This window comes from Myripristis murdjan, chromosome 5, assembly GCF_902150065.1.
Source record: "Myripristis murdjan chromosome 5, fMyrMur1.1, whole genome shotgun sequence".
Classification (NCBI taxonomy): domain Eukaryota; kingdom Metazoa; phylum Chordata; class Actinopteri; order Holocentriformes; family Holocentridae; genus Myripristis; species Myripristis murdjan.
Genome location: NC_043984.1, coordinates 22,647,533 through 22,674,632, shown reverse-complemented (window position 1 = coordinate 22,674,632; position 27,100 = coordinate 22,647,533). Strand labels below are relative to the sequence as shown.

At 40.6% G+C, this 27,100-nt stretch overlaps 3 protein-coding genes and 1 non-coding gene across 5 annotated transcripts; 2 read left to right on the top strand and 2 right to left on the bottom strand.

The window, feature by feature from the left end:
• Nucleotides 1–7,815: 7,815 nt before the first annotated feature.
• LOC115359719 (zinc finger and SCAN domain-containing protein 21-like) lies at nt 7,816–11,461 on the bottom strand. Its single transcript, XM_030052325.1, has 2 exons — nt 11,211–11,461; nt 7,816–10,712 (listed from the first exon to the last, which is right to left on the bottom strand). The coding sequence occupies exons 1-2, from the start codon at nt 11,389–11,391 to the stop codon at nt 9,796–9,798; spliced, it is 1,098 nt and encodes a 365-aa protein (XP_029908185.1). The 5' UTR covers nt 11,392–11,461; the 3' UTR covers nt 7,816–9,795.
• A 2,398-nt stretch (nt 11,462–13,859) lies between these two features.
• Nucleotides 13,860–22,335, top strand: gnl3 (G protein nucleolar 3). Of its 2 annotated transcripts, none has more exons than XM_030052578.1 (15): nt 13,860–13,997; nt 14,216–14,274; nt 14,549–14,689; nt 15,978–16,097; nt 16,199–16,279; nt 17,061–17,196; nt 17,365–17,468; nt 18,260–18,410; nt 18,701–18,788; nt 19,171–19,348; nt 19,823–19,965; nt 20,082–20,218; nt 20,811–20,953; nt 21,733–21,802; nt 21,902–22,335. In XM_030052578.1, the coding sequence occupies exons 1-15, from the start codon at nt 13,985–13,987 to the stop codon at nt 22,000–22,002; spliced, it is 1,665 nt and encodes a 554-aa protein (XP_029908438.1). In that variant the 5' UTR covers nt 13,860–13,984; the 3' UTR covers nt 22,003–22,335. The 2 variants fall into 2 exon arrangements, with proteins under 2 accessions (XP_029908438.1, XP_029908440.1); XM_030052580.1 differs by having other exon boundaries at nt 21,733–21,806.
• On the top strand, nt 17,937–18,073 carry LOC115359989 (small nucleolar RNA SNORA47). The gene has a single exon (XR_003928302.1). It is a non-coding gene; the product is annotated as a small nucleolar RNA SNORA47 (small nucleolar RNA).
• A 176-nt stretch (nt 22,336–22,511) lies between the features above and the next one.
• On the bottom strand, nt 22,512–27,093 carry glt8d1 (glycosyltransferase 8 domain containing 1). The gene is made up of 9 exons (XM_030051930.1): nt 26,802–27,093; nt 26,446–26,544; nt 26,071–26,287; nt 25,864–25,981; nt 25,679–25,763; nt 25,398–25,510; nt 24,578–24,744; nt 24,249–24,361; nt 22,512–23,903 (listed from the first exon to the last, which is right to left on the bottom strand). Exons 1-9 carry the CDS (start codon nt 26,815–26,817, stop codon nt 23,722–23,724), a joined length of 1,110 nt encoding a protein of 369 aa, XP_029907790.1. The 5' UTR covers nt 26,818–27,093; the 3' UTR covers nt 22,512–23,721.
• Nucleotides 27,094–27,100: the final 7 nt, after the last annotated feature.

Sequence of the window (27,100 nt, the reverse complement as noted above, 5' to 3'; positions counted from 1 at the left end):
GGAGCTTTGGTGAAGTTAAACAGGCTCCAGTGTGCTGCAGTAAAGTGCTGCTCCTCATTCAATAAGTAAAATAGTTCTGAGCCCCACACTACAACAGCGAAGAGCACTGATATAACTACTACAGCACATTATTGCTGTTGCATTTTAGTGAGTTTTTTTGTGGCTTCAGATGTTTGCTCTGAGCTGATCCCATCGACTGGACTGCTATTCATTTAGTTCCCTGCTCACTTGGAGGATTGGCCATAACTCCAAGAGCATGGGAATCATCGTTGGAGACAATGTCCATGCATTAATATCACTTGTAGCAAGTAAGTCATACCGCCTTGTGTCAACAAATCTGCCTTTTACCTATGTATTTATTTAAAGTTCTACCTTTAAAACATGAAACTTGATAAATGATCAGTCAGGCTCATTTGCCCTGTGGGTGTTGCCAATGCCGCTAACAGCAGCAGGCTTAATTTTCTGTTGTTTTTTTTTCCCAGGCTTGCCAAGCAATAAGGTCAAGTGATTAATTTTCATCACATGTGATATTTTCTAGCTACAGGGGATATTTTTGAGTTGTTTTCCAGCAGGTTTCCAGTGTCATACATCCCGGCAATTATCATTTGCTCAGTAACTGTCAGGAGAGTTTTGTGCTGCAATGATGCAATGGAGGAAAACAGGGATCAGCCAGCCATAGGTAAGCTCCAGGTGAGCCACTTATCAGTGCTATTTGGCATTTCTGAGGCTTCTCCTACATACCTACATATGGGAATACAGCTGTAGAGCTAACAAAACTAAATAATTTCTTTGAGAGGTCATGCATTGTAATAATACATAACCTTTTCATATACATAAATGTCATTTTTGCTCTTCTCATTATTTCTCATCATCTTATCATTTAGTGTAAATAGCAATTTTGTAGTAATGATAATTGAGACCCCAAGCAATATCCATTTCATGCATTTCATAAAGGGAATAATGTGTTTTGCTGCAGCAATAATGGTTTGTTTGGAATAAATTGAAGAACTAGAGTAGTGGTACCACCATGCAAAGTCTTACCAAAAACAGGTTGGTTTTGTGCTACATCAAACCAAAGCTAATGGGTACATTAGAAGAGTATTCTAACAGATATGATAAATGCAAATTTCAAGTTAATGAGTATTTTCTGAAAATTGACGATAAAAGTGACCTACTGCACATACTTTGACCAGTTTAGGCAATTAATAGTTGTTTGTGACAAAAATAAAACACAGCCCAGCTGATAAGGTGATATAGCCGTCAAGCTGACAGAAAACCTGGGAAAAATAAAGAGAGCCTCTCTTTAAAGATTAATAGCTATATTTTGATGATGCCAAGAGTAGCAGGCAATTACACTGATAGCAATTTGAAGCGTGTCTAATGTAACTGGGGAAAAGAAGCAATAATACAAAACTCTGATGAAATGTTTGTGGGATTAGACTGGCATGTATAGTCAATAGTGTTATGAGCAATATCCACACCCCCAGAGCAGATGTTATAAATAACAACAGAAGCCAGTCATTAAAACCCTCTAATCCTGCTGCACATAATAGACTTGTTGAAAAACCTTAAAAAACTTACCACTTCAACAAACTTACCACACTGTCTCAAAAATGTCACTGAGGAAAGAGACATCGCTTTATGTGACTTCAAAGCAAACCACAGCTGATTTCTTTGAAATGTCAGTGAGTGCTGCTGCAGCTGAGGGACATTTATCAGACTCACATAGATACAATAATTGCATGATGGATATAAATGTATAAAACTGATTATATAACCCCGAACTCAAGTTTGAGTTTGCTTTGAAGAAATGCTTACAATATAGTTCAAAAGTCATACATTTCATTGTTAATTTGAATAGAAAAACCTGCGATCCAGCAAATCATTTTCCATTCAGAGGTGATGGAGTTGCCCTCACTCCAGTGATGTCAAACTGCTGGCAGCACAGTTGCAAAGCGATTGCTGGTAAAGGCAGTGCAAAAGACCGAAGATAGAAAATAAATGTCAGTGTTCTCCAGTAAACAACACAGATGGACCTAATGGAGAGCCTTATCTACTGGACAGGCTATTGTGTCCTGATGATGGATGGCCGTCTAAGATGCTGAGTCCTCTTGGATCTGGGGTATCAGTGTTGAGTCAGTGTATTTTTCGAGACCAACGGTAAAGCAGCTTAGTAAAAGCTACAATAAATGGGACACAAGCGAACCCGGGAAAACCTCCTCCCACTGTGTCTGGGATTGTTTTTCTCAGGCAGCATCTGGAACGCATGGCTTGATGGGAATATTAATGTAATAGCAGAAGTAAATAAAGAATCAGAGCAGCACGCTTGTCTGCATATACACAAATACACCGATGCATATAAAAACATGCAACACACACTGCACTGCACAGGCACTTATTGTTTGATGTCCATGCCTCACGCTTTTTAGATGAGGGCAAATGGATGAAGGTTACTGTTAAAGACATTAATGAAAATCAAATCCATAAGGCCCTTCCTCTGGTCTGTTGTGCAATGCCCAATTCTATTCTGTTCTATTTATGTGGCTCTGTTGTTTCATTCCTTCCTGTTTTATTCTGTCCTGCTCTGTTCTTTTCTTTTCTCATTTGTGCTGCTCTGTTCTGTCCTTTTTTTAGATCCATTCTGCTCTGCTGTGAGACACACACACAAACAGCACTCACTGTCTGCTTAAGCACTGACCTTGACAAGGGGCCTCAGTCATGTTTGAATGCGACAACACCAATGAATCATGAAATCTAAATGTCAGCTGTTTGGTTTAAAGGTGAGTGAAGGCAACTGATCAATTAAGGCGCCCTCATATTCTGCTGTAATGTCATATTTGCGACAGTGGACTTGTTCTGTCTCCAACCCCGACATTAACTGCTCCCTTTCCATGCCTAATCTTAACTTCATCCTATGTATCTAAGGTTAAGGTTACAATGACTTATAACTTGAGGTTTTGGGGTTGCAATATGTGAATGCATGCTGGCACATTCACAGAGAGATTGGTGTGGACCCTCCTCCTGTCCTGCTGATTTAAATCCTCATGGTCGCTGTGAAAAACAGTTGGTTGACAGCCAAAGCACCTTGCTCAGCCCCATTCCAATACATTTAATAGACCTCGTGGGTGTAAGGTTTTTGTTGGACACCCACAGCTTCTAATCTGTACACAGCTGCTGAGCACAAACTAGATTTTTAAAACTAGATTTGATACTTGTGCCAAAGTTGTGTGTTAAGAACAGTCATCTTTATGCAATTCTTTCCAGTAGTAAAGTGGAGATTCATTTGAATGAGTGACTTCTTAAGAAGACTTTTTTTTTTTTTTTTTCTAGGGCTCTCTCTCTCTCCTCAGTCAATCATCCATTAGTCAACTGCTGCCTGGTATAACCCTCCATAGCTCATAAACTATCAATCCACTGTGCTATTTTTAGAAATCCACAAGACAGATCATGGTACTTTTTCAAAAAGTGCGCCTTCAGTAAAAGTTACAAAATCACCAATCAAATGCACATTTCCAGACATCTCTTTTTAAAATGTATGTTACATCCCCATCTCTATACTTGATGGAGGTCAGTCTTCTTTATTAATAGTGATGTAAAATGTTAGATAGTTCACTTTATTTCTGATAATAATTTGCAAACACTTTTGAAACAATATGTTCTGATGTCATTTTACTGTTACACATTTACTACCTACCTTGTTTCAAACAATGGATTGTTTGCTTTGGTGGCTTAATAATCTTCGAAAATTAACTAATAAATGCCTTCCTCTAGTAAAACCCTGGTTACAGACTGGTGATGCTACAATAATCGTACAACCAGAAAGTCTATCTGTGAAACAGCTGCAATTAATTTGATGTTTTAAGTTAAGATTCCTAAAAGTAAATTCTAAAAACATTATTTACAAGCTTTGTAAATATTAAGCCTGGTAATAATGTGCAATAACTTTGGAGAGAGAAATAACCTTGTAATTTACCATAACATTGTCTAACACAGTGCAAGAGTTTGACTTTAACAGATGATAGTGCTTCCATAATTAATAACAGACCATTTGCATTGTCTGTCTAGGCCAGTGACCTCCGTGACTATAACATAATTTAATTACAACGTTACAACATTTTATTGTTAATACTGATGAAAAAAAAAGTGAAAGTCACTGTCAAATGTAATTGAGTTTTACTGTCACAAATGATCATTGCAGTTAACAATCCTCCCAGCTACACAGCTGTGCAACATTCACACAGAGCTGACATATTGTAGTTTGCCCTCAGCTTTTCTCTCACATTAACAAGCACATAGATATAAAGAAACGCTGGAGAAAGTTTTCAAATGAGATAGATAAGAACGCTGCACTCACTACATTTTTGAAGACAACACGACATAATCACCAATTTTAGTACAGCTAAAAATTGATATGGCACATAATAAAAACAATCACTATTCTTGGTGGAAATCAAAGTAAAACAATAATGTCTGATATAGTTATGATAATATGTGCTGTGGTGAATTTGAGGATGGAGTCAATATTGGCACTTTCTGACAGTGCCAGTGTTGGCTTTATGTCTGAGTGTGACGGTTGGCTGCACAATGAGATTCTGGTTTTATTGCCTCCGACGGGGGAACAACTATGCATTTGATTTCCCTTCAGTAACTGAATGGACGTGTCTCATCATCTGTTTCTGTCACACAGCTATTTAAAATTTGACATGAACAAATTCAGTGTATCAGCTACATCAGTGTATCATCCAGCAGCACCGTGTTGGTTGGATGTTGAGGCAGGACTTCCAGGTCTCCTTGATGTGGTAACTCCTTGGTCTCCTTGGTCTGTAGACTCACTCATTAGTATTCCTGGCCAGGACTGCCGTGTGTCATGCTCGTGCCCAGGACAAGAGGACAAGATGATCTCCAAAGCCCCCCCATGCAGATCACTTAAAGGTTAGTGGGCCCTCCCTTGACTCAGGGCATGGGACAACTGACAACTGAACTGTGTGCTGATGCATGTGCCCTGAATATATATCATTACCGATATATATATACCGATATATATATCGGTAATGATATATATTCAGGGCACATGCATCAGCATATATATATACAGTAACCCCCCTCTGCTCTCATGGGTGCCATCAAAGGCAAATTCAAAAATACGCAGCCATTTCCACTCACTTTGAAGACTTTGCTGGAACTTTATTGAAGCCTTGACAGCAGTTAAAGATCAAGTTAAAGTGGTTCAAGATTGTTTGTACCACCATAAACGACTGGGCTCAATGACTTAAAAAAAAAAAAAAAAAAAGTAATCTGCTATGTGCCAGTTTTAACTCTAACATAAATACCTTTGCATAATGTTGTATTAGAAAATCATTATCCCACTCAGGTGATTCACAACCCACTCAAAATAAGTTTTGAATTTATTTACCCTCTTTATAATTGTCAAGTGCGCTCATTAAAACATTGAAATGGTAATTACACCACCTAGTGTTTGTTATTTGTTACTACAACAACACTGAGCAGAACATTTACTAGTGGCTGCCAGTGCCTACCTGGCTGTTTCAGCACACCAACTTACAACAGCTTCTTTTTGTTCTTTTTGTTCAGTTTTTGCCAACATCAGTGCACTGAAAAAACGGTGCAATGTATAGTATGGCTCTTTGACTCTGATTAAGCAGACATTTTAAATCTACTAACTGAATGTGGACATGTGCTATAGACAATTTTTAGAGCTGAAACAAAAGAAAAATGATTTACGAACATGAGTGCTACAGAATTGTGTGGTGATAGACTGTGTACACAGCAAGTATTCATTTTTTTCATCAACATACATGCAGTTTACATGCAGTATAAAGAATTACACTAAAGAATTAAATAGAAAATGTAATAAGAAACTGAATCCAAATTATAGTCTAATCAACCTGTTCTCCACTATAAGTACAAATAATTACCAATCAGCCATCCCTCACTGCTATTGTCCCTCAAAACCACACTCCATACTTTTTCCAATCTTTATTCCTTTAATGGTCTTGAATATTTTGGTCAGTGTTTAGTAATATCTGTTGCCGGTGATTAGCAATATGCCCCCCAATTAGTCCATACCATACACCAGAAAACAAATATAACATGTTAAAAGACTAAGAGACTTATTTAAGGCACACTCGCATTGAGCCAAAGACGTACATGAAAATGCTTTAATTGGTTAGGATATATCAAAGTAAAAACATTTTCCAGAGGCATGTTAAAAATGCGGCTCTGCCATTTGCAAATTATTTTAACAACTGTAAAACTTGTCAACGCCTGTAACTTGTCAAACTAATTTTCCATTTTTGTTCACGCATTCAAGATGAGCATGAGGAACCTTGCTGCCACTTGTAATTAGGCTCTAAAAGCGCATTATTTTCATTTAAACCCTTCATTTATACCTTTAAACTTTTATATTAGCTGAAATGTGAGAAACAAATGTAAAGATTAGTGATTATTGTAAAACTATAACTTAAAGCTGCATTTAGTGAGATTACATGAATTGTGAACCAAGTGGAATCAAACACAACAATGGAACCATGCAGATTCACTACTATGTTACATCCATATTAGGTTGAATGTACATAGTCTGCATTTCAGGTTAGTGAGTTCAGCTTTAAGAACAACTCTGGGTTGAAACTGGGCACCACTGTGACACTAGCTGTGACATAACCAATACCTAGACCGAACTGCAGCACAGATTTCAGTCCCTGTTTTCTGTGCCACATTAAGAGACAATGTGTGAGCTACTGATTGAAAAATAATCTTTTTTTTTTTTCTTTTTTTTTACACCGCCCTCTGGTGTTTTGACAAAAATAACATGGAACCAAAGCATCACCACTGTATTGCCACAGTATGACTGCAGACTGACCACAGAAATCAAATGCTGAGAGCTCAGGGATCTGGAGAGTGGCCATATTTTAAACCAGGATGTTTTGCAGCTCCTTTACATGTTATGTGTGACATATAGACATAGGAAAGTTCAGTAAGAGAAACAGAGTCAAAATCTTTTTTTTTTTTTTTTCAGACTCCAGAAGAAATACAAACTGTATGGAGAAAAAAATCTGCTTCATTTTTCTTGTCTGAGCATAAAGTTAGGTTGTCAGCACAGGGCTCCTGAACAAAATCAACAAAATAACGTGCAAATATTCCAAATTCTGGTCTGCGCTTGAGTAGAATCAGTGGTTCAGGCACCCATTACGCACTGGTACCATTTTAAATATAGCATTTTAGCACCGCTATCAGACAAATTATAAATGACACCCAACCCAAATCATAACAAACATGATTTGTTGCTGAAAAATACTCGCTATTCATGCATGGTCATGTAAAGAGGGGTAAATTAATTCAGTGCTCTCATTTCTATATGTTGGCCACCTTGATCATTTGTTGAGCCATGTGCCTCCCGTAAATAATGTGTGACTCTCATCTGATATTTTGTCAGAGGGTCCCCCAGAAACACTAATAAGCTATACGGAGTTTATCAAGGTTCCATCGTATTTTACTTGTTTGATGTCATTTCACATAAAACTGTAGTGACATCTCTAGTCAAAATTAACAACCCTGTCTGATTTTGTCACTGTACTAATTCAAATGAGTCAAACAATAGTCAAACTAAAAATTTCAACAGTATTCCTCTTTCTGTGGATCCACTGGAACCTCTACAGCCTTTTTTTGTGGCCCCCAGATGTCATCTTGAGGAAATCAACAAGTTAACATCAGTACTATCTACCTAAAACCTGAATAAGGAAACAGCACTGATCTCAATGTTGGATTTGTTTACATACTAGCAGAAGACACAATTCCAATTGTTACTCAATTACTACTTTATTAAAAAATAACATTTAATACACAATGGTACAACACTGTACAGTAAAATGTGTGTGTGTGTGTGTGCGTTTGAGGGGCAGGGTAGGGTGGCAGGACAAAGTTGTCCCAGAGCAGACTGTGAGAGAAGGGATGCTGGTTAGCTTTGAGGACGTTTTGCTGTCATCTCATGCTGCATTCATTACATGTGGAGATACCCTGGACTTCCCAGAGCGACAATTTAGCTCTCATTCATTCTAAACTCCACTCACTTTGGAGCTATCAAATTGTCTTCATATACTCTAAATGGTGCATCTTTTTGAAAAGTATTCAAGTTGTAAAAAGAGGTCTTTAGATTTATTACTGCGATGAGCAGGGACAAATTGTACGGCAAGGAAAAGAAAAACCCTGAGTTTCTGACGTGTACCAGAGTTGTTTTGAGTCAGACAGTGGTATTCGTGGTTACCTCCACATGACATGAATGCAGCATTGGTCCTGAGAGGAAAAGGTAACTGTAGAGTGTGTTGTTCAGGAAGGTCAATCCAAGGAGAACAGAGCAGGTACCTGATTCGATGATGAACCACCCATTATTAGTTTTTTGTTTGTTTGTTTTGTTTTTTGTTAAAAATCAACCACAAATGAGGACACGCTAAAAAAAATCATACATGTAAAATAACTGCACTTTTGTAGAAACACTAGTGAACTTTTGCACTGACCCTCCTGAAAAACCTCAGATAAGTTCAGCTAATACTGTATGGCCCTGTTATGGAGTACATTTCTGCATCATCTTGGACAGATGCCATAGTGCAGGTCATATAAAGGACACCACAAAATTCCTAAATGCATGATAAGTTGGGACTAGTGGTATTTTACAGAATATCACATTAGCTTACGCAATAGTAGAGCAGTGTCACAATAGATTTCTCCATGATTTCAATGGACAATATGAAGCACTGACATATGAGATGGCAGTACTGAGCTCTGCAACAATGTAACAGCATTAGTATGCTAAATTAGTTTTAGGTGGGCTTTGGATGGTTAACTGTACATAAAAATCTGCCCACACAATACTTAATATTACACCTAATTCTCCCACTTACAGTAGGCCAATGGTTCAAATATGCAACCAACCAGGGTTTCATACATAAGGCAAAATGGAACAAGAAGTTAGAATAGAGTATAAAATAGAGAACTGTCGGATCGGATTTTGATCTTCTTGTGTCTTTGGAAATGAGTCCACAGTTTATCGGGTTGTTTCTGCAGCCTTTTGTCACCCTGCCTAAATATTGTCTCGCAAATACGTTTTTGCAGGTGCGACAATTTTAAATTGCTAGGTGAAAAAATTGCATTAGCTAAGTTAGACTACATCAGATAAAAATGCCCTTCACGGTTACACTATTTTCTAGTTACAGTACATCTTTCTGTGCACCGACTCTTGTCTCCAGGTAGACTATTGCTTTCAACACCTTCATTGAAAAAAATGCAAGTCAGATATCAAGTCTGTACATTTTCAGCTGTGTAAACTGAGCACTCGAGCTACGGAAGGATTTGAGGTGGCTGTTTGAAAATCAGTCAAGACGATCATTATTGTAATGCTGCACATTGTTGCAATCCTGAATGCATCTCAGTTCCAAGGCATGTGTGGAAGACTTCATCATGCTAATTATATGACTAAAAAAAGGCTAAATAATTCAGAAAGGCTAGCTAATAACTCAAATTGTGTCTTAGAGTTTTATATTCAGTGCCAAGTAAAAAAGTAAGTAAATGACATACTAAACAGACTAATACAAATTCTATTGCAGGGACTATGGCATGGAGAAGTGTTAGGTTAGATAAAAACATTCTCTAAGAGTTGCAGAATTCCTAGTTCTTCGAAAGTAGGAAGAAAAAGCCTTGTCTTAATGGCAGCAATTTTAGCTTTAAAAAAGTGTCCCATGTAAATATGATTCACAAACTGGGTCATTCAACAACACACTCGTTTCATTGCCCTGAGAAATAGGTTCCCTCGCGGCTGTGGGTCTGAAGGTGCCTTTTGATTTTGTCAGAACGGCTGAAGCACTTTCCGCACACGGGGCAACTGTACGGCTTCTCCCCAGTGTGGATCCTCATGTGTACCTTCAGGTGGGCCATCTGAGTGAAACCCTTTCCACAAATCTGGCAACGGAAAGGTTTCTCTCCCGTGTGGCTACGCTGGTGCTCCTGGAGCCTGCCGGAAGAGCTGCAGCATTTCCCACATACTCCACAGCGGTAAGGCTTTTCCCGTGTGTGCACCTGCACGTGGACATGCAAGTGTCCGATGTGACTAAACGCCTCGCCGCACACCTTGCAGCAGAACGATGACATGTGACCCTGTAGTGGAGATTTTTGGTGGGGGCAGTCCACGGCATTGGCACCCTGGCTGCGCATGTGAGAGCCCTGTCCTCTACTACCTCCAGCACCCCCTTTAGATCCGACCATCTGTCCTCCATTCTCCACCCCAATGATATCAATGTTATTCTCATTTGAGCAGTTTGGGTTGACTGGGGCAAGAGGCTGGGGGCCACTGTTGGAGGAAGTAGAGCCTCTGTGGCCTGCTCCACTCTCTGCTTTCACATGTCTCGATGAGCCTCTAGATCCCGGATCTCGCTCCCGGTTCTCCACACCTTGGCTTTGGGGGAGGTTGGATGTGTGAGGAGCGTCCTGGGGATACTCATTCCCAACACGGGGCGGAGTGAACATGGACTCTGGTGTGCTGCAAGACCCATGGCCGCGGAGCTGATCCTCTCCCTGGTTGGTCCTGAGATCTCTCTTATCTTTTATCTGCAGAGGGAGACGCTCCTCGTGTCCCATGCTGGGACTCCACTCGCGCCGTGGATGCTCACCGTCCTCATCGTCCAACAGCGCCATGGACGGGCGGTCTGAGAACATAGCAGCACATAAGTGGCAAGTTATCATCTGCAAATAATAACTCCATAACTTCATCAGATAAGAATGTGCACATGCCACACAGCCGCATCGTAGCTCATCTTCACATACCACAACGACCGGAAACATAATCGGATTGCATGAATAAACTAGCGGCTAAAGGCTAGCCTAAAGTGTAGCTAACTGGTTAACCTAGCTAACGTTAGCTGGCTAACGAACAAAGGTTGCTCTTAGGCTAGCTAACGCATCAACCGCTTCACAACAGCTAACGTCAACTAGCATGCTAAAGGCTATCGATAGTGCAGCTAGATTATTGGAAAGCAAACCAACACTGATGCGAGTCATGATAACTTGTTTTCTTCTGCTCGCAGCCATTTCCACATCAGCAGCCACTCCGATTTCAAGAGCTTAGGTGGCTGGACCTACAGGGGCGCGACTTCAATGCCAGCTAGCCTGCTAGTAGCCAGCTAGTCTGTAGCAAGAAAGCTAACCTGGCCATATTTCAATTCCAGCTTCTCGCAGTCTGCGTCTCAGATGGTCGTTCTCCCGCTCTCTGAGCGCTATCTCCTCCTGGTACTCCAAAATCGTATCTTCGACAGATTTGTATATCTCCTGCGCAGCAAGCATGAGGCGCTCAGTCAAAAAGACGTTCAAAAACTGCAATTTGGTCATTTTCGTGGCTTGCACAGGACACTCGCTATCATCCAAAATGGACCAAAAAGATGCTCGACCCAGTCACGTGACACGGAGTGGCTGCTATTACCGTAATGGCAGGTGGAGCTACCGTAATGTCGAGGCTTCCCGCCGGTGCTGCTGTTTGGGTAACGGGCTGGATGTCCAAGATGATGATGGTGACTAGAACAACTAACCATTATTAACCATCTAACTGTGCAATAATTTATACAATAATTTTTATATAGGACTTGACAACAATTCAACAGTTCAATATATTTATGGTGTGCATATAGGTAGCCTTTTTTTTTAACGTATGCTCAATTTCTTATTTCTGTATTTATTATTGTAATACTTTGTAGGATAAATGCACATATTTAGATATAATGCACATAATAAACATGCTTTTTTTTTTTTACAACTTAATACATAATGCCTATACTTTATACATACTGTAAATATTTTTGTTATAAATTTCTACGGCACATATTTCCATATTTTTATTTCTTTTCCTACTTCTTACAATTTCATTCTTCTCTTGAGAATTTGCGCAACTACAGCTGACACAGTTTTCCCTCGGGGATCAATAAACTATCTCTGATTCTGATTCTGATTAAAGGGTAGTTATCAAATCAAATCAAATCAAATTTTATTTATATAGCACCTTTCATACATAAAACAAATGCAACACAAAGTGCTTTACATTAAAATACATACAACCCTAATCCCCCACCCCCTCATACTCACCCACACACGCACACACACACAAGTACAACATATTTCACACATGCATACACTCCAGGCATACACCCCACCACGCCCCAGCCCACCCCAACCCAACCCAAAGATAGAATAAAATATGGCTGAGCACTGAGGGACCAGATGAGGAAACACCATTCATTCTTTGGGTTCCATCCACACCGGGAGGCTCCCGGTGTGGATGGCTCCCGGGGTGTGTGGTTGCATGTGAACAAGGAAGCTCACTGGCGCCATTACCAGGTGACTAAGAGGCCACTCACACTGGCAAGTTTGATCCGCGCCCAAGCACGATTGCCCCTAAAATCCGGATTCTTTGACCAGTGTGATCGCTCCGTATCGTGCTTGAATACAGTACACTTCCCCCGCTCTGGCACGGTTGGAAGGGGTGTGCTTCAGCGCGGTACGGGCGCATATACGAGCACATGCACGGTCACGCACGCAGTGCGCGGATGTAAATCATGCAACTTTCCTCCTGCCTCTGCAAAACTGTTTAATGTGCGCAGCGCGATTACCGGCGAATGGCCGCGTTGCGCAATCAATAATCAACCATGTTGTCTGTGTCATTGTCCGTTGTGCTGCTGCAACCGCGTATAAACAAAAGTCGGTTTATAATGAAAGTACAGCAGTCCGGCAGACCTGGTGCTGGCCGGCACCGCGTCGGCACCGGCTGGCACTGGCCGCGGCACCGCGCGGTGTGCGGCCACCCAGTCACCCGGTCTGCCGGATCTGACAGGTGCCGCTCCGGCTGTCAGTTGGACCTTTCTGAAGGAGGAAGTTACCTCCGAAACTGTCAAGGTAAATAAACATCCCATGTCTGATTAAAAGGACCAAAAACGTTTTTTAGTTAAAAGGAAGACATGATGTATTTGAACTACATTGATTTATAATGACGTCGGGCCATGTCTGTTGTCGTATTTCAATGTGATGACGTGCACACCGGGGGCAATCGTGCTTGGGCGCGTTTGGGAAAAAGGTAATGTGAGTGCAGGCCAGCCGGGGACTGGGGAGGGGGGGATTTTGGCTTTAGCACGATACGGGCTCAATCTTGCCAATGTGAGTGGGCCCTAAAGATGTTCAACATTTCTAACCTTTCTAACCCCAACCCTAAACTTACATTACCCCCGACTTACATTAACCCCAAGGCTTTAGGGCTGTTTGTTGGCCAGACACTGAGTATCAATAGACTAGCAGCACATTCAGAATGACTGGAAACACTGAACATTTAAATGAAGCCAGTTGCATCCATGTGTAATAATGTGCATGGAGGTCGCAAATAGCTCTCAATATACATATCAGCTATAGATATGGACAAATTAATGCCATACTCGATATCCTATATGTGTATCTGTTTATCATCATCCAGCTGTGGGCATACTGCATATCATTATCATCAATCTATACGTGTCATATACTGTGCCTTGACCATTATTATGCTATTTACATACTTTTAGAATTTTCATAGCTCAAACAAAATGTAAAAGTTTTTATTTTGATAAAAATCTTTAATGAAAAGGACGACACGACTGTAGTTGTTTCAAAAGAGCCGGTATGAGGCCCTGCTTAACTATCAGAGGACATCTGAATATTTCAATAGTTTTAATTAGTTTACAGATACATTTAAGCCTGTGTTATTATAATGACTCTAACCATGGGACATCCACCTCGCTAGATGGCGGTATAGATGAAAACGTCCTGACGAAAGCGGAAACCGGTCTGCCAACATTAAATACACCAAACGAAGAAGAAGGAGAAGCGGAAATCAGATAATGTACATATGCGCTTGACTCCACGTGTGAGAGCAAACTAGTCACATTGGGAGGTTCACAACACCAACATGAAGCGACCAAGTAAGTGAAGTAGTGTTAGCCATCTCCACCATGTTTGCTGTTTTGTTAAAAAATGAGATATTTTGGTTTTTATTGCGCAGATAGTCCACAAAGTTGGTTACTTTAGCTGACTAAGTGAGATTTTCCAACAGCCACCACGATAATCGATCGGCATGTGTCATGTTGTGTATTAGCCACTGTTTGACGAGCTGAAATGTGTTATTTTTCCTCATCCATAGAGTTAAAGAAAGCAAGTAAGCGGGTATCATGTGCCAAACGGTACAAAATACAGAAAAAGGTAAGTTTAGTCACTTGATTTGGGTTAGCTTTAACATTAGCCGCCTGTCAGTGTGTGTGAGCTCAACGGCCTGCATGAGTCCTGTGTGTGTGTGTGTGTGTGTGTGTGTGTGTGTGTGTGTGTGTGTGTGTGTGTGTGTGTGTGTGTGTGTGTGTGTGTGTGTTCGTGACGTCACTTTGTGGCATTTTTAATTTTTGTCATCTTGTTCAAATCATTTTGTATGTCTTGGTCCAAGTGGCTGACGCTCACTGGTATTTTGGTGTTTGACGCTCAGGTCCGGGAACACAACAGGAAACTGCGGAAGGAGGCGAAGAAGAAAGGAGTGAGCAGGCGCGTGAAGAAGGACCCTGGGGTGCCCAGCAGTGCGCCTTTCAAAGAGGAGGTTCTCAGAGAGGCTGAGCAGAGGAGGTTACAGGTTGGACGTGATTATCTTTTTTCCCCCCACTGTCATGTCTTTTTAAGTGCTTCATTGCAAAAGCCATGGTATGTTTATATAAACATTGCCATAATGTTAAAGGCACATAATCATCTGTTACATGTGAGTTTATTTGGAAACATATGGAGGAATTCTTGGAAAATAGACGTTGGTCATCATTTATTAATTAACTTGCATCAAATCTGAAAAGTGGGCTTATTGTCGGACCGACTGCATTTTACTACTAAGTTACTTTATATAGTCGTCTTTGTTGTAGCCCTAAAGTCAATCTTGTGTCATGTCATTAAGTTGCAGTCAGCCACAGCTACGTTTTGTAATAGTTTTTAGGGCTGACTGTTAATTTTTGTATGTAAACTATGGATAAATAGCTTACTTGAGTCTCAGAGGACACATATGCTCTCAGTGGAGGCAGGGAGTGTCAGATTAATTTGGAGTGTGTCATGTGAACTTGTATGCACATGATGTCCAGTCAGTTGCTGAATCTGTTTTTCAGCATCATCGTCACTTCATCAGTTTGCTGAGAGAGATTTGTGGTCATGCTGGTGGCATCGGTTTTACAAATCAGGCAAAACAAGTGCCTTTCCTTTCATTGCCATGTTAGATTACTGTGCTCTTTTCCGCTGTGTGAGTGCTGTTGTTTTTACAACAACAACAACATAGGGTGGAGTCACCAAGCCAACGTCAGCCAGTATTTGCAGTGCACGCACATACACGCTCTTGACTTTATCACGTCCACATGTACAGTCTAATGCAGTTCAGTGCAACAGCTCTGCCATGAATTCTACCTTTTTAATAAAGTTTATAATGTTCAGTTTTTGCTGACATTGTGGAGAATGTGTAAATTTAAATCAATGTTTATTACTTAGGTTGTAGTTTGCAGAGGTCTTATACTGGGCTATTTTATATTGAGAGGTGTTTCCAATTTTTTTTTTTTTTTTTTATTTTGTCCTCCCTAATTATATACATGAGGAGGGACAGAAAAGTAGAAACACCTCAATAAGATGCAGTCCAGTACAACAGCACCACTAACTATGAGCTCAGTGCCAAACAGAATTGAATAAACACCACTATTACCGTGACAAAAAGAATACCTGAGCATTATAGGCAGCACAAAAGTAAACTTCATGGCAGAACAGTTGGATTGGATTGGATTAGATTGTGCAGGTGGACCTTATAAAGTGGCCACTGAGTGTATATTGATAACATTTTTGCTACCGATTAGCCAAAAAAAGTTATATTGCTCACTGACCAGATTTTTATGTCATAGATTGAAGAGGAGAAAGAGAAAAAGAAACAAGCCATAAAAGAGGAGCGAGCGCAGAAGAGGAAGAAGGAAAAGGAGGCAGCAAGTAAAGAAGCAGAACCTAATGCCAAGAAGGCTCGGCAGGTAAAGGGCAGAAACACGCATCCAAATTATTAGTCAAAAATTTCAAAGTGATATTTTATTATAATGTCTACATAATTGACTCTTCTTTCTTATTTGTACAGGATAAGGATAGCAAGCAGTCAGCGAAACGGATTGCCTTAGACAAGAGCTCAAAACCGTTCCTTTGCTCTGAATTGAACAAGGTAAAACCACGTGTCTCTTTCACCTTCTGTCAGGTAACGTAGAGCCATTGTGGACTTCTGTTCACACTTCTGGCAGAGAAGAGAGGAGCTGGAGGACTCAGACAGAGCTGGGTTTCCTGAAGCATTCCCAGATAACATTGTTAAACACACACACTTGAACAAGTGCAAGTTGTTTTTTTTTTTGTTTGTTTTTTTGGTACATGAGAAACGGTTTGAAACATTTCTGTTTACATTTTTAAAACAAAATGAGAAGCAGCTAGGTCCAAACAAATGAAGATCTTAGCCTAGAATTGAGATGCATATATTATATGACATTACATATATGATATAGGCTTATATTGTATCACCAAGCTCCCATTTTCTACACCCTTTTCCATTGCTGTCTTTACCATAGAGTGGACAAAGCACAGTGTGTTTATGTAATTAGTCCACTGGGCAGGATTTTTTGCCTGAAACTGTTGCTTTGTCTCCTTTCTATGCGGTTGGCATTTGCTGTAAGGTGTTTCTCTTATCACCGCATTTAGAGCAGATAAGAGACTTGTAATGAGGGTATAAATGGCAACTAAAATGTGAGAAGTACTTCCTACCCAGCAACACGACTTTCCCCCTGATTAGCCTTTGTGCTCCAGCATCTTGGGTGTAGGTTTCCCTGGAGAGGCTGATCAGTGGAACGTCTTATTTATTTTTCTGTAGAACACGCTGTATTGCTCTTTATTGAGATGTGCATCTGACATTTGAACTCTATTTGATAATTGCAAATGTGATCTGCATTGCTTTTCAGGTAATTGATGCATCTGATGTGATAGTGGAAGTCCTGGATGCTCGTGATCCGCTGGGCTACAGGTGCCCGCAGCTGGAGCAGGCTGTGCTCCAGAGAGAGGGCAACAAGAAACTGCTTCTTGTTTTAAATAAAATAGGTAAATAGATGTGAGACTCTGCCATGACAGCAATGGTTAAGTACATATACTGGTTGCTAATATAGGACGCAACTGTGAATTACAGTGGCACCAGTAAGAAGTTGATAATGGCTTTAAATGCACTATCCATATCTTGTATAACTTGACTTTCCATCTTGTGCTTTTTAGATCTGGTGCCTAAGGAAAACGTGGAGAGGTGGCAACGATGTCTACAACAGGAGTTTCCAGTTGTGTTATTCAAGGCAGCCACACTCATCCGAGAAAAAACAGTGGTAGGAGATTCATTTTACATAATTGATCAAAAAGATATATTTATAGTGACTACATATAAATATCAGTGGACTTTTTGGCTCATTTATCAGTCGAGGGATGGGGGGGGGTTTACACTAAAGGCAACAAATTATTTGAAAAAGAAATCATTTCCTGCTCCATGGCTACTTTTCTCATAGATCAAAAATAACATTAAAATTTGATTCCAAAATGTTTCATTATGAAACGGTTTGCAGGATAGTGACACATTTTACTGAAATAGTCTTACAGGAGCATTTAATTGTAAAAGCCAACATAGGGTGGAGAATTGTTTCTATGCATTGCTATGTGCATGTACAGGGGCCTATAGCAATGTCCACCATGATTATTAATGGCATAGTGCATCCTTTGCAGATACATATGATTTGGACTCAATTGTTTGAGTCCAGATAGTTTTCCTTTAGTGTTTTATCTGAACACCCTTGTAGTTATGGAGGACTGAGAAGGTTAAGCAGCTTGTGCTGTGCTGTTATAACTGGTTATAGCCTCCGAGAGCAACTAACAAACAACACGACTGTGCAGCTCGGTGTGATGCCACAGAGCTGACAGCTGTGTTTGTTAACACAACAGGAAAGAAGGTGTACAGTGTAATGTACATGAACACAGGTGGATGTCTGTCCTAATGATTCTTCACCTGTGCCATGTGATCCAGCTGTGTGTTTCATTGCATACAGGAAACAGAATATGTCTTTGTGCATCACAAATTTAAGGCGTTTTTCTTGATTTTTTTTTTTTTTTTTTCTGTCTTCATCAGCAAGAGAAGAAGAGCAGGATAGTCCCCTCAAATGAAATCCTGGACAAATCCAGAGGAGCAGTCTGCTCCGGCAGCAGCTGTCTCAGCGAGCTTCTTGCAACATATGTAGCTAATGCACAGAGTGAAGACTCACTGAAAGTGGGCATAGTTGGTAAGCATACATTTTATATATTGCTGAACCTACTCTTTAGATTTTATTTACCGGTAGTTTTTTTGGACTATGTGTCATCGATGGGCAGTTATATTCCAAGGGTGGCACAGTAGGATAAACTGTGTTTTTGGGAGGAATTGTAATCCAAGTCTGTAATCCAGCCAGTCTTCTCTCTCACACACATCACCATGGTTTATATTTTATTAATTCTGGTCAGAATTTATGTCATTGAATTTGTTCCTACCACTTTGTTGAATTCTCAATGTTTACCAGTGTCCTTTCACCCGCAGGCTTTCCTAACGTGGGGAAGAGCAGTCTCATTAACAGTATGAAGGGGTTCCAGGCATGCAATGCCGGAGTCAAGAGGGGCATCACCAAGTGAGTCAGAAATACAACCAAGAAAATATTGGTTTTGTGTGAAATGTTACATTTCCCAAGAAGAGTGAAGAACATGGCATTTTTAACAAAATTGTAAAACATAAATTGGAGGCACTGTGTGTGTGGGGGTTATTTTGTTCTTTTGGTGTGTCATTGGTGGGAACAGTTTGAAGCATGATGAAGTTGATGATCTGACAAGACCATGGAGTCTTTTTTTCAATCCAACACTGAACTTCATACACCTGCCTTTTTATTGACTCATCTGAAAGAGTGCATTAACTCCAGGGATTGTTTACTTTGATCAGCTCCCACTGTGTTCCACTAGCCCCTCCTGTTTGTATCATATCAACACTATCCAACCTGATTTCATGCCATACCTCAGGTCAATGCAGGACGTGCACATCCTCAAGAATGTGAAACTGCTGGACAGCCCAGGGATTGTGGCAGCACCATCCAACCCAGTAGTCTCCATGGCGCTGAGGAGCCTGCAAGTGGAGGAGGGGCAGGAGAGCATGCTGGAGGCTGTCCGGACTCTGCTCAAACAGTGCGACAAGACCCAGGTAGGAGGGTTGCTAGAAGAGATTGCGTGGGCATTATTTATTAATGAGCTATCCAGACAAACTGATTAGTGGGGTTTCAAAATGTGATGGGTAAAAACAAATGGGACAAGTATTGACATTTAAATTTCCAAACAAATGGAAACAAAACATTGAGATCAACATTAAAATGGCAATGGCTCAGTGCAGCAGGGGTTATATTCAGTTCAATTGTATGTCAGCAATTGGTCCTTTAGTAGGGGAAAGGGGGAAATGATGAATGGAAATTGGGTAATGGGAAAGAGGTGTGCAGGTGTTCAGACTAAATAAACTTTTCTTGTTGAAGTTTTAGTTGAACAGAGAAACTTCCATGTCATGATCATATTGTACAGAATGGTGTGGTGCATCTTAAGTTTTTTTTGTAGTATATTTTTTTGCTACTTGTAGATGAATGTGGTCATTTAAGCATTCACAGTCATCTGTCTTGTCTTGTTTCAGATAATGCTCCAGTACAATGTCCCAGACTTCAGAAACTCTTTGGAGTTTTTGACCCTGTTTGCCAAAAAACGTGGCTATCTACAAAAGGGTGGAGTGCCTAACACAGAGCTAGCGGCCACAACGTTCCTTGCTGATTGGACGGGGTGAGTGCTTCCACTTAGGAGTTCTTAAAGTCCCACTTGATGTGTTGTTCATAGTTTGGAAAAACTGAAGTAGGCCGGTCAAATTAACTGTTTCACTTGGTTTTGTGTCTTCTCAGTGCCAAGCTGAGCTACCACTGCAAGGTGCCAGAGAAGTACAACCCCCCCTCCTACCTGTCTAAAGACAATATTACAGAGATGCAGAATGGCTGGGACCTAAAGAAACTGGCAACTGGCAATGTGGAAACTCTGAAAGGTGCGGGTAATTTCTTGAAATAGAGATGTTAAGGCTCATTTATACTCTCTTCATGTACAAGAATTGATATGCCCGTTTGAAGCGTTGTAAGCGTTTCTTCCCACATGCTGCCATGCGTCCTTTACGTTGGCATGGATGTTAAGCAACAAATCCAGCTCAGAGTCAATAGTTTCTGACAGCAAAGTCATCATTATGGCGATAAACATCATCAGATGTTTTGCTGGCGAAGAGATGCCAATCAAAATGTTAACACCCCTGAGTGTAGGTTGAGCACGAAAGGGGGGAAAATGATAAGATGAAAGATAAACAGTGTCCTTCACTAGGCCCTGGTCATCAAACAGTGGCTGTGTGAAGTACAATTTGTGTCTGTCTGGAGAGATGCGCATAATAACAAATCTGCACATTCTAAATGAATTCAGTCAGAAGGGTTTTTTTTTTGTTTGTTTGTTTTACTGTACAGTACATTAGTTTGACTTTGCAATCTGTTTTTTTTTTTTTTTGTTTGTTTGTTTGTTTTTTTTTATAACATAGCCACTCAAATAAGACAGTACTGTCTGCCTGTACTGTTGACACCAATCTTTGCCTCTTTCAGGTGTAAAGTTTCCCAACCCGGCAAGCAGCATAAGCTTTATCTCTAAAGGTCCCACTGCAGGCCTGCTAAGTGTGAGTGAAATCCCTGAAGAGAAACCTGGCATTTCACCCACACAGCCAGAGGCAGAGAAGAAGAGTGAGGAGGTAACTATCCAGAACTGCTATCATAGGACAGCTCTGTTTGGTTTGGTGATTTATCTCAAATTCACAAGTGAAAGAGCAGTGCAGTTACAGTGCCTCTATAGCAGAGCCCCGAGTCACAGGGACACTCACAAAACATGTCTTAAGTCATGAAAATGTGAAATTTCTTAAATTTAATAGATGAGAATAATTCTGCTTACAGTGCCAGAACTGCTCTGTAACTATGCACAAACTGGCCTGTCCACAGGGCGTTCATCTGTAATTCATTACTGTGACAACCATGCTGCTTCATTATATTATGTTGCACAGCTGCTACACACTCAAAGCCAAATTGCAATACACTAAAGCTTATTATAATACCTGATAAGCATTCTTCTCGACTTGGGGAAAAAAGACTGACCTATTTTACAAGATGTAAATCAGATTGTTCACCACAAGGGAAGGCATGCTAAGTATTTGTTCTCCTTGAGCCTTGTCAGTCTCTGCCACGATTTATTTTTAACAGTACAAAACCTCACATCATTTTACATTGGCTGGAACTTACTGTTTTGCAGAAAAAACTACCCAGACACTACAGCTGCATAAAAAATCCTGCTGTAAAAAGAACATGCTGTGGAGTCTGATCTGTACACCAGCGTGGAAATGAGGACAATATTTTGAAGTCTTGATTTGTTGATGAAGACCTCTAATCCAACTCTGATCCTGCTGGCTTGGACCCTTAGTGTGATTAATCAGTTGCCAGATTTTGTTGAAAATCCTTGAAACATCTGCTTTTCTTTCAGCCTGAGTGTACTGTCGAAGAGTCAGAGAAGGTAGAAAAAACAGTGGAAGCACAGAGCACATCAGTAATACGTAAGTGCTTATGAAAGATTTTCCTATTTTCCTCTTATTACCAAGTAACGCCTGCACTTGGTTGGCCATATTAGGGAATGATTTGTGTCCTTTTTACAGAAAAAACAGGCCAAGTGCGGTTCCAGTCTGTCCCAGTTGACATCAGCCTCTGTACAGCCAAGACGGATGATGCCTATGACTTCAACACAGATTTTAAATAATGCTGAGCCCCTGAACTCCTGCCTCACACCGTACTACCCCCATCCACATGTCTCGTAGACATGCAGACCTGGACTTAAAGATTGATGAGCATGCTGGTACAGAGTAACTGTACTGTGCCTTTGACTTATTTTTGTTTAAAAGTCAGTACACTCTCTTTCTTTACTGTTATAAGCCTGCAGAAAATGTTAAGTCAAATGTAACCAGTGACTTTTCCCTGAAATGCTGTAGGTGAAAGTGATCCCTGTCCATTGGTTTTCTGTAATCATACTTTCATCCAGATAACTGTACATAGCCTACATATCTGTAATAAATAAATCGTTTGCCATGCTTCACTCTGGTTTATGTTTTTATACCATCTCCTGAACACTTTTTTTCAACTTTTCAAGAGCTCCTTATGTGCTATTTAGTTTACAAGAAGAAACTAGGAAGTACAACTTAGCTTAGATGTTTTAGCGGAACTGGACAAAACTTTGGAACAAATGGCATCTAGACATACACAGCAATACACTGGAAGTCACAAATGTATTTTTATTTCATCTGCTTTACAAAAGGATGACATATTTACACCTGCAAGGTGAATGTTTTAGCAAGTATAAAACTGAATACAGTGAAGGGATAAAGCACGAGAATTTTGATCAAACTTTAAATTAGGTTCTTCACGCATTCAAGAGGTGTGATTTGGTTAGTGGTTTGCATATAAAGTTTAAAAACCACAGCAAAAATCCTGACTCAAAACATCCACTGTCAAGCTTGATGGGTTAAATAGTGTTGTATTCATGTTCATTTGGATTTTTATGTTTGGTATATTATCGTTAGCTGGGGCCATTCAAGCCAAGATGGGTCACAGTTGCATGCAGGGTGTAACTGCATAAACCTGACTGCAGCAGTCAAAGCTGTACTTGATACTGGTGAGAATCCCCTTGTGGCTATAAATTTAGTGTTTCATATATGAAAAATTAAACACTCACAAAAATACTTAAGTGGGGTAATGACAAAGCAGTTACATGGCAAATTGCATAATAATCTTAGACTGATTATTAGATGGAAATTGAATTATTTGAACCGGTTAAAAATTCAGTGAGGTTGGGACCAACTGAGTTACTCTGTCATGGTTGAGGTACTTTTGTGGAATCCTCTGATTTGGTGATACAAGTAAACTGACAATAATTAAGCTTCTCGTAAACATAATTAATGAACTTCCCACTGATCACCTCTTGAGAGAATTGTCACATAAGCTGGCTCAAGTATGAGGTGGTCTTACGACACTGTCAAGGAATCTATCCATACTGTGTGATTCTCTGATTTCTACTGAGCAAAAGGACACAATCTTTAGATGCAAAAATACACAATATAAAACAAGCTGCTCTCAACAGTTTGCATATATCAAAATATCAAAAGAGAAGCACAGACCATAGCAATCTCAAGGGCATTTAAGTTCTGTACCAAAGATGGATAGAAACACTTTTCCACAGCACCATATCAAGGATAGAAACAGCAACGATAAGACGTGTAGGGTAGGTGCTGGCGAAAGATTATCTCTATATGTTCAAGGCATTTTGAGGGCACACAGGTCTATAGGTCTGAAGGATGGCAGAGATCAGATAGAGGTTTGGTGAGTGAAATGATGTTGCATCGTACTGTTTGTTCCTGAGAAGTCAAAAGGCTTGGTCCTGCTGGAACAGGGCTGGCTGATGATCCACAGTTCATGAGAGCCATCTTCAGTCTCCTCTGTGTCTTCGCACAGGATGAAACTTCCCCGTGGGGTCTGGAATGTACCACTTATCCCACACCTCAGAGAAGGAGGACGCTCTTCCCCAAGGTTTATAATGTCCGTTCCAGTGGAGCAGCTTGGCAGCTTTCACAAACTGGGAGGAGTAGCGGTTCCCAGCGCCGGTATTGCCTTAAAAAAGTTATTTGTTTTACATTTCTCTGATCTTCACACTATTCACTGTACAGTTTGGTGTCAATGTAGTGATTATTAGATGCTGCTTAAACTGGAAAATATTGTGGGAATTCCACACTATACTGAATTATTATGACTATGTCTGCCGTTAATCAAACTGGAATTTCCACTTGCCGCAATTAAACTAATGTGTTGGTGACTAGGAGACTCTGTGTTGTGAATGAACATAAATGGAATATAATTTGCAATGGATGTTTCAAATACAAACATCCTAGAGTAACGATAAATGTGCCAGTGTTTCATTTCCAGTGTTGTGTCGGTAGCTAAGTGTTACCTACTTACCGAGGTGCCTGACGTGCCACATGGGGTCGATGACGGAGTGATGTTTGTAAAAGACGATGAGGAGAGGCGGGGTAGTGATACTGTCTGCCAGTGTCTTACTGTACAGATCCTCTCTGGGGAGACCAGTGATATCAGCAATCAATTTAACTCATCATGAACAATAATATGATTTTGCAGTCATGTCCTTGGCTGACAACTTGCAAGCACATCACTTTTTAAATAGAACAGAAATAGAGAATGACTTTTGGCTGAAATTCCTTTTGATTCAGCAGGAAAGGCGGCCTCTAAATCTGAGAAAATGGTTCACCCAGAGCCAAATCCCATCTTACTGTGCATTAAGCTCCATCCAGTGCTCCAGCTGCCTGGTGATGTTCTGGTTCTTCCACTCAGTCAGGTTGGCAAGCATCACTCCAGGGTTGAAGGAGCACGTGTTGGCCCTCATCCCCAGCTTCATGATCGCCTCCTTCTTGAAGTCCAGGAAGCCTATGTAGTTATTCTATTGAAAGGCAAACATTTATTATGTTAATCATGGTTCACAATGATCTATTTCAGATGGCCTAGTGAGGAAAATGCCACCTCTACATCCTCCACAGAGTTAAATATAAACACCCTGGGATGTGCTGTGCATTAGATAAGTTATTTTCTGATGAAGTGTGTGCTTATGTGTGTGTACTCAAGTTTCACAAAACCTGCCTTGCCCACTTTTACTTCAAAAAGTGATGTGCTGCATTTCCCAGAGTGCCTTGTGACAACCCCCAGAGAGCAGGCGTGAATGGAAGTATTACACCTGCTGCATTCACTGTGTGTAGGTGTAAATGGTGTCAGTGACAGCAATAGTGTGGAAATAGCAAGCTTTTCCAGCTGAGATTAAAGTGTGAGTCATTCCTCTCGCTAAAAAGACAGCTTGCCTTGAGTCAGCTGTGTTGTAAATATCTCAGTGGGAGGTGACGTGACCACATTTCACTATTTATCCATAAAAGTAAAATACATCAAACAAAGATGGATTAAGAAGTTAAAGGTATATGACTAACAACATTTAACTGTTTTAAGATGCATTTCAACAGTAAGTGCATGGTGAGGCTTGAACCATGTAGGGAGGACACCAGCCCTGCAATCACCTCTGTCCTCACAGGCTGAAGGAGAGCATACCTGGTTTCCAGCTCCTCGAACGAACCCTTTAGCAGATGCTGAATCACAGTCATCTGAGAAGGCAGCTGCATGTCCTGGTTTGAGGCTGGTGTCATACAGCTCTTTGATATCCCCTGGGCCCAAACAGAGCAGATTGCAGTTTGTACATTTTGTCTTAGAGTTATGAGTGAAATGGTCTGTGGAAAACAATATATTCTGATTGAATGTAAGCTGTTGAAGAGACTGATGCTTTCCTGCATCCACAGCCAAAGAGCCGCATGTCTTTCACGGCGGTGTCATACCTTGTACAATGACGTCATCATCCAGATAGATGGCTTTCTCTGCCTCAGGTATGTACACAGGCAAATAGAACCGGGCAAATGTCAACTGAAAAACAAAGTGTTTGAAAAAAGCTGGTAGACGCAGCAGGAAATTAAGTAAACATTCATATTTATTCGTTGGTAGTGCAAAATGTGACATGTCTCACCGGTTTGACGGTCTCAAGCCTCTCGGGATCTTTGGATATCTTTCCTTCAAGGGTCTCAGGGTTGAAAACAATTATCTTATATTTAATGTTGTTTAGTGCCGTCTTGCTCAGCCACACTCTGTTGTTAAAAAAAGGAAAAGGTTGAAGATATTATGACTGATATGCAAATGGGTGAACGTAACATTACGCATTCGTTTTACGTCTTACTTTAGATGATCCACTGTGTTGTTCAGGGTCACTATGCTGAACACGACATTGGCTTTACTGTTCTTGTAGATGCTGTTCATAGCGGCCACCGCGGCACCAAGTCTCTCCTCAGCAGCAGTAATGAGGACAGGGATCTCCTCCCCCGTCCTCACCGACTCCAGTCTGAGGTTTGGAGACAGCTCAGACTCAAAGGGAAGAATCACACCTGGCACTGCATCTGGGGAAAAGGACATGTGGAGGACTTCAGGCACAGCTTTTGATTTCATTTTAATATCTGTTCATTTTCACAAAAACATGCCAGATATGCTTAAAACAACAGCAGCTTCACATGTAAGTGCAGGGCAACTGAGGTCACACAGTGCAAAATAACCACACCTGGATTTTCTCTCTGCAAAAAGTCATTGAGGTTCAGGAGATTGCGTTGAACGATGATCAAGAAGGCCACAGCCAGCAGCACAAGAATGATCACGTTTACTGAAACAGAAAAAAAACCTCATTAAGGAAATATTAGTTGATGAATTAATTGATCAGTTTTAATTTTCTGTGTTGAGAAATGTTTTTGCACCTGTAAGTGCCACACTATTGCTGTGGAACCAGTTTGCACTGTTGTTACTGGTGCCACCCACCAACTGTATGCCAAATATTTGACTAGTTATTGTACACAGATTATTGCTCTGTGGTCTAAGCTGCAAGAATGAAAAAAAGCAACTATTTCATCCACATGAACTCACCTCTCCTCAGGGTCATGACGACGCCCTCATTCGTCACTGCGGCAGCTCTGCAGAGTCACAAAAAAACACAGAAAACTAAATTCTGTGATGATGTGTATGGAGACACGATGTTAGTCAGCTGGCTAAAGAAAACTGAGGACGAAACGCTGCTGCATGCTCCGTGGCGGCTGCAGAAACACACAAACACACAGCTGCCTTCAGCCTGATGCTGCTAAACGACTCATGTGCTGCTTTCTTCTTCCGCGATGTACACACAACCGGCTGCAAAAAAAAAAAAAAAAAAAAAACATTCAAAACTA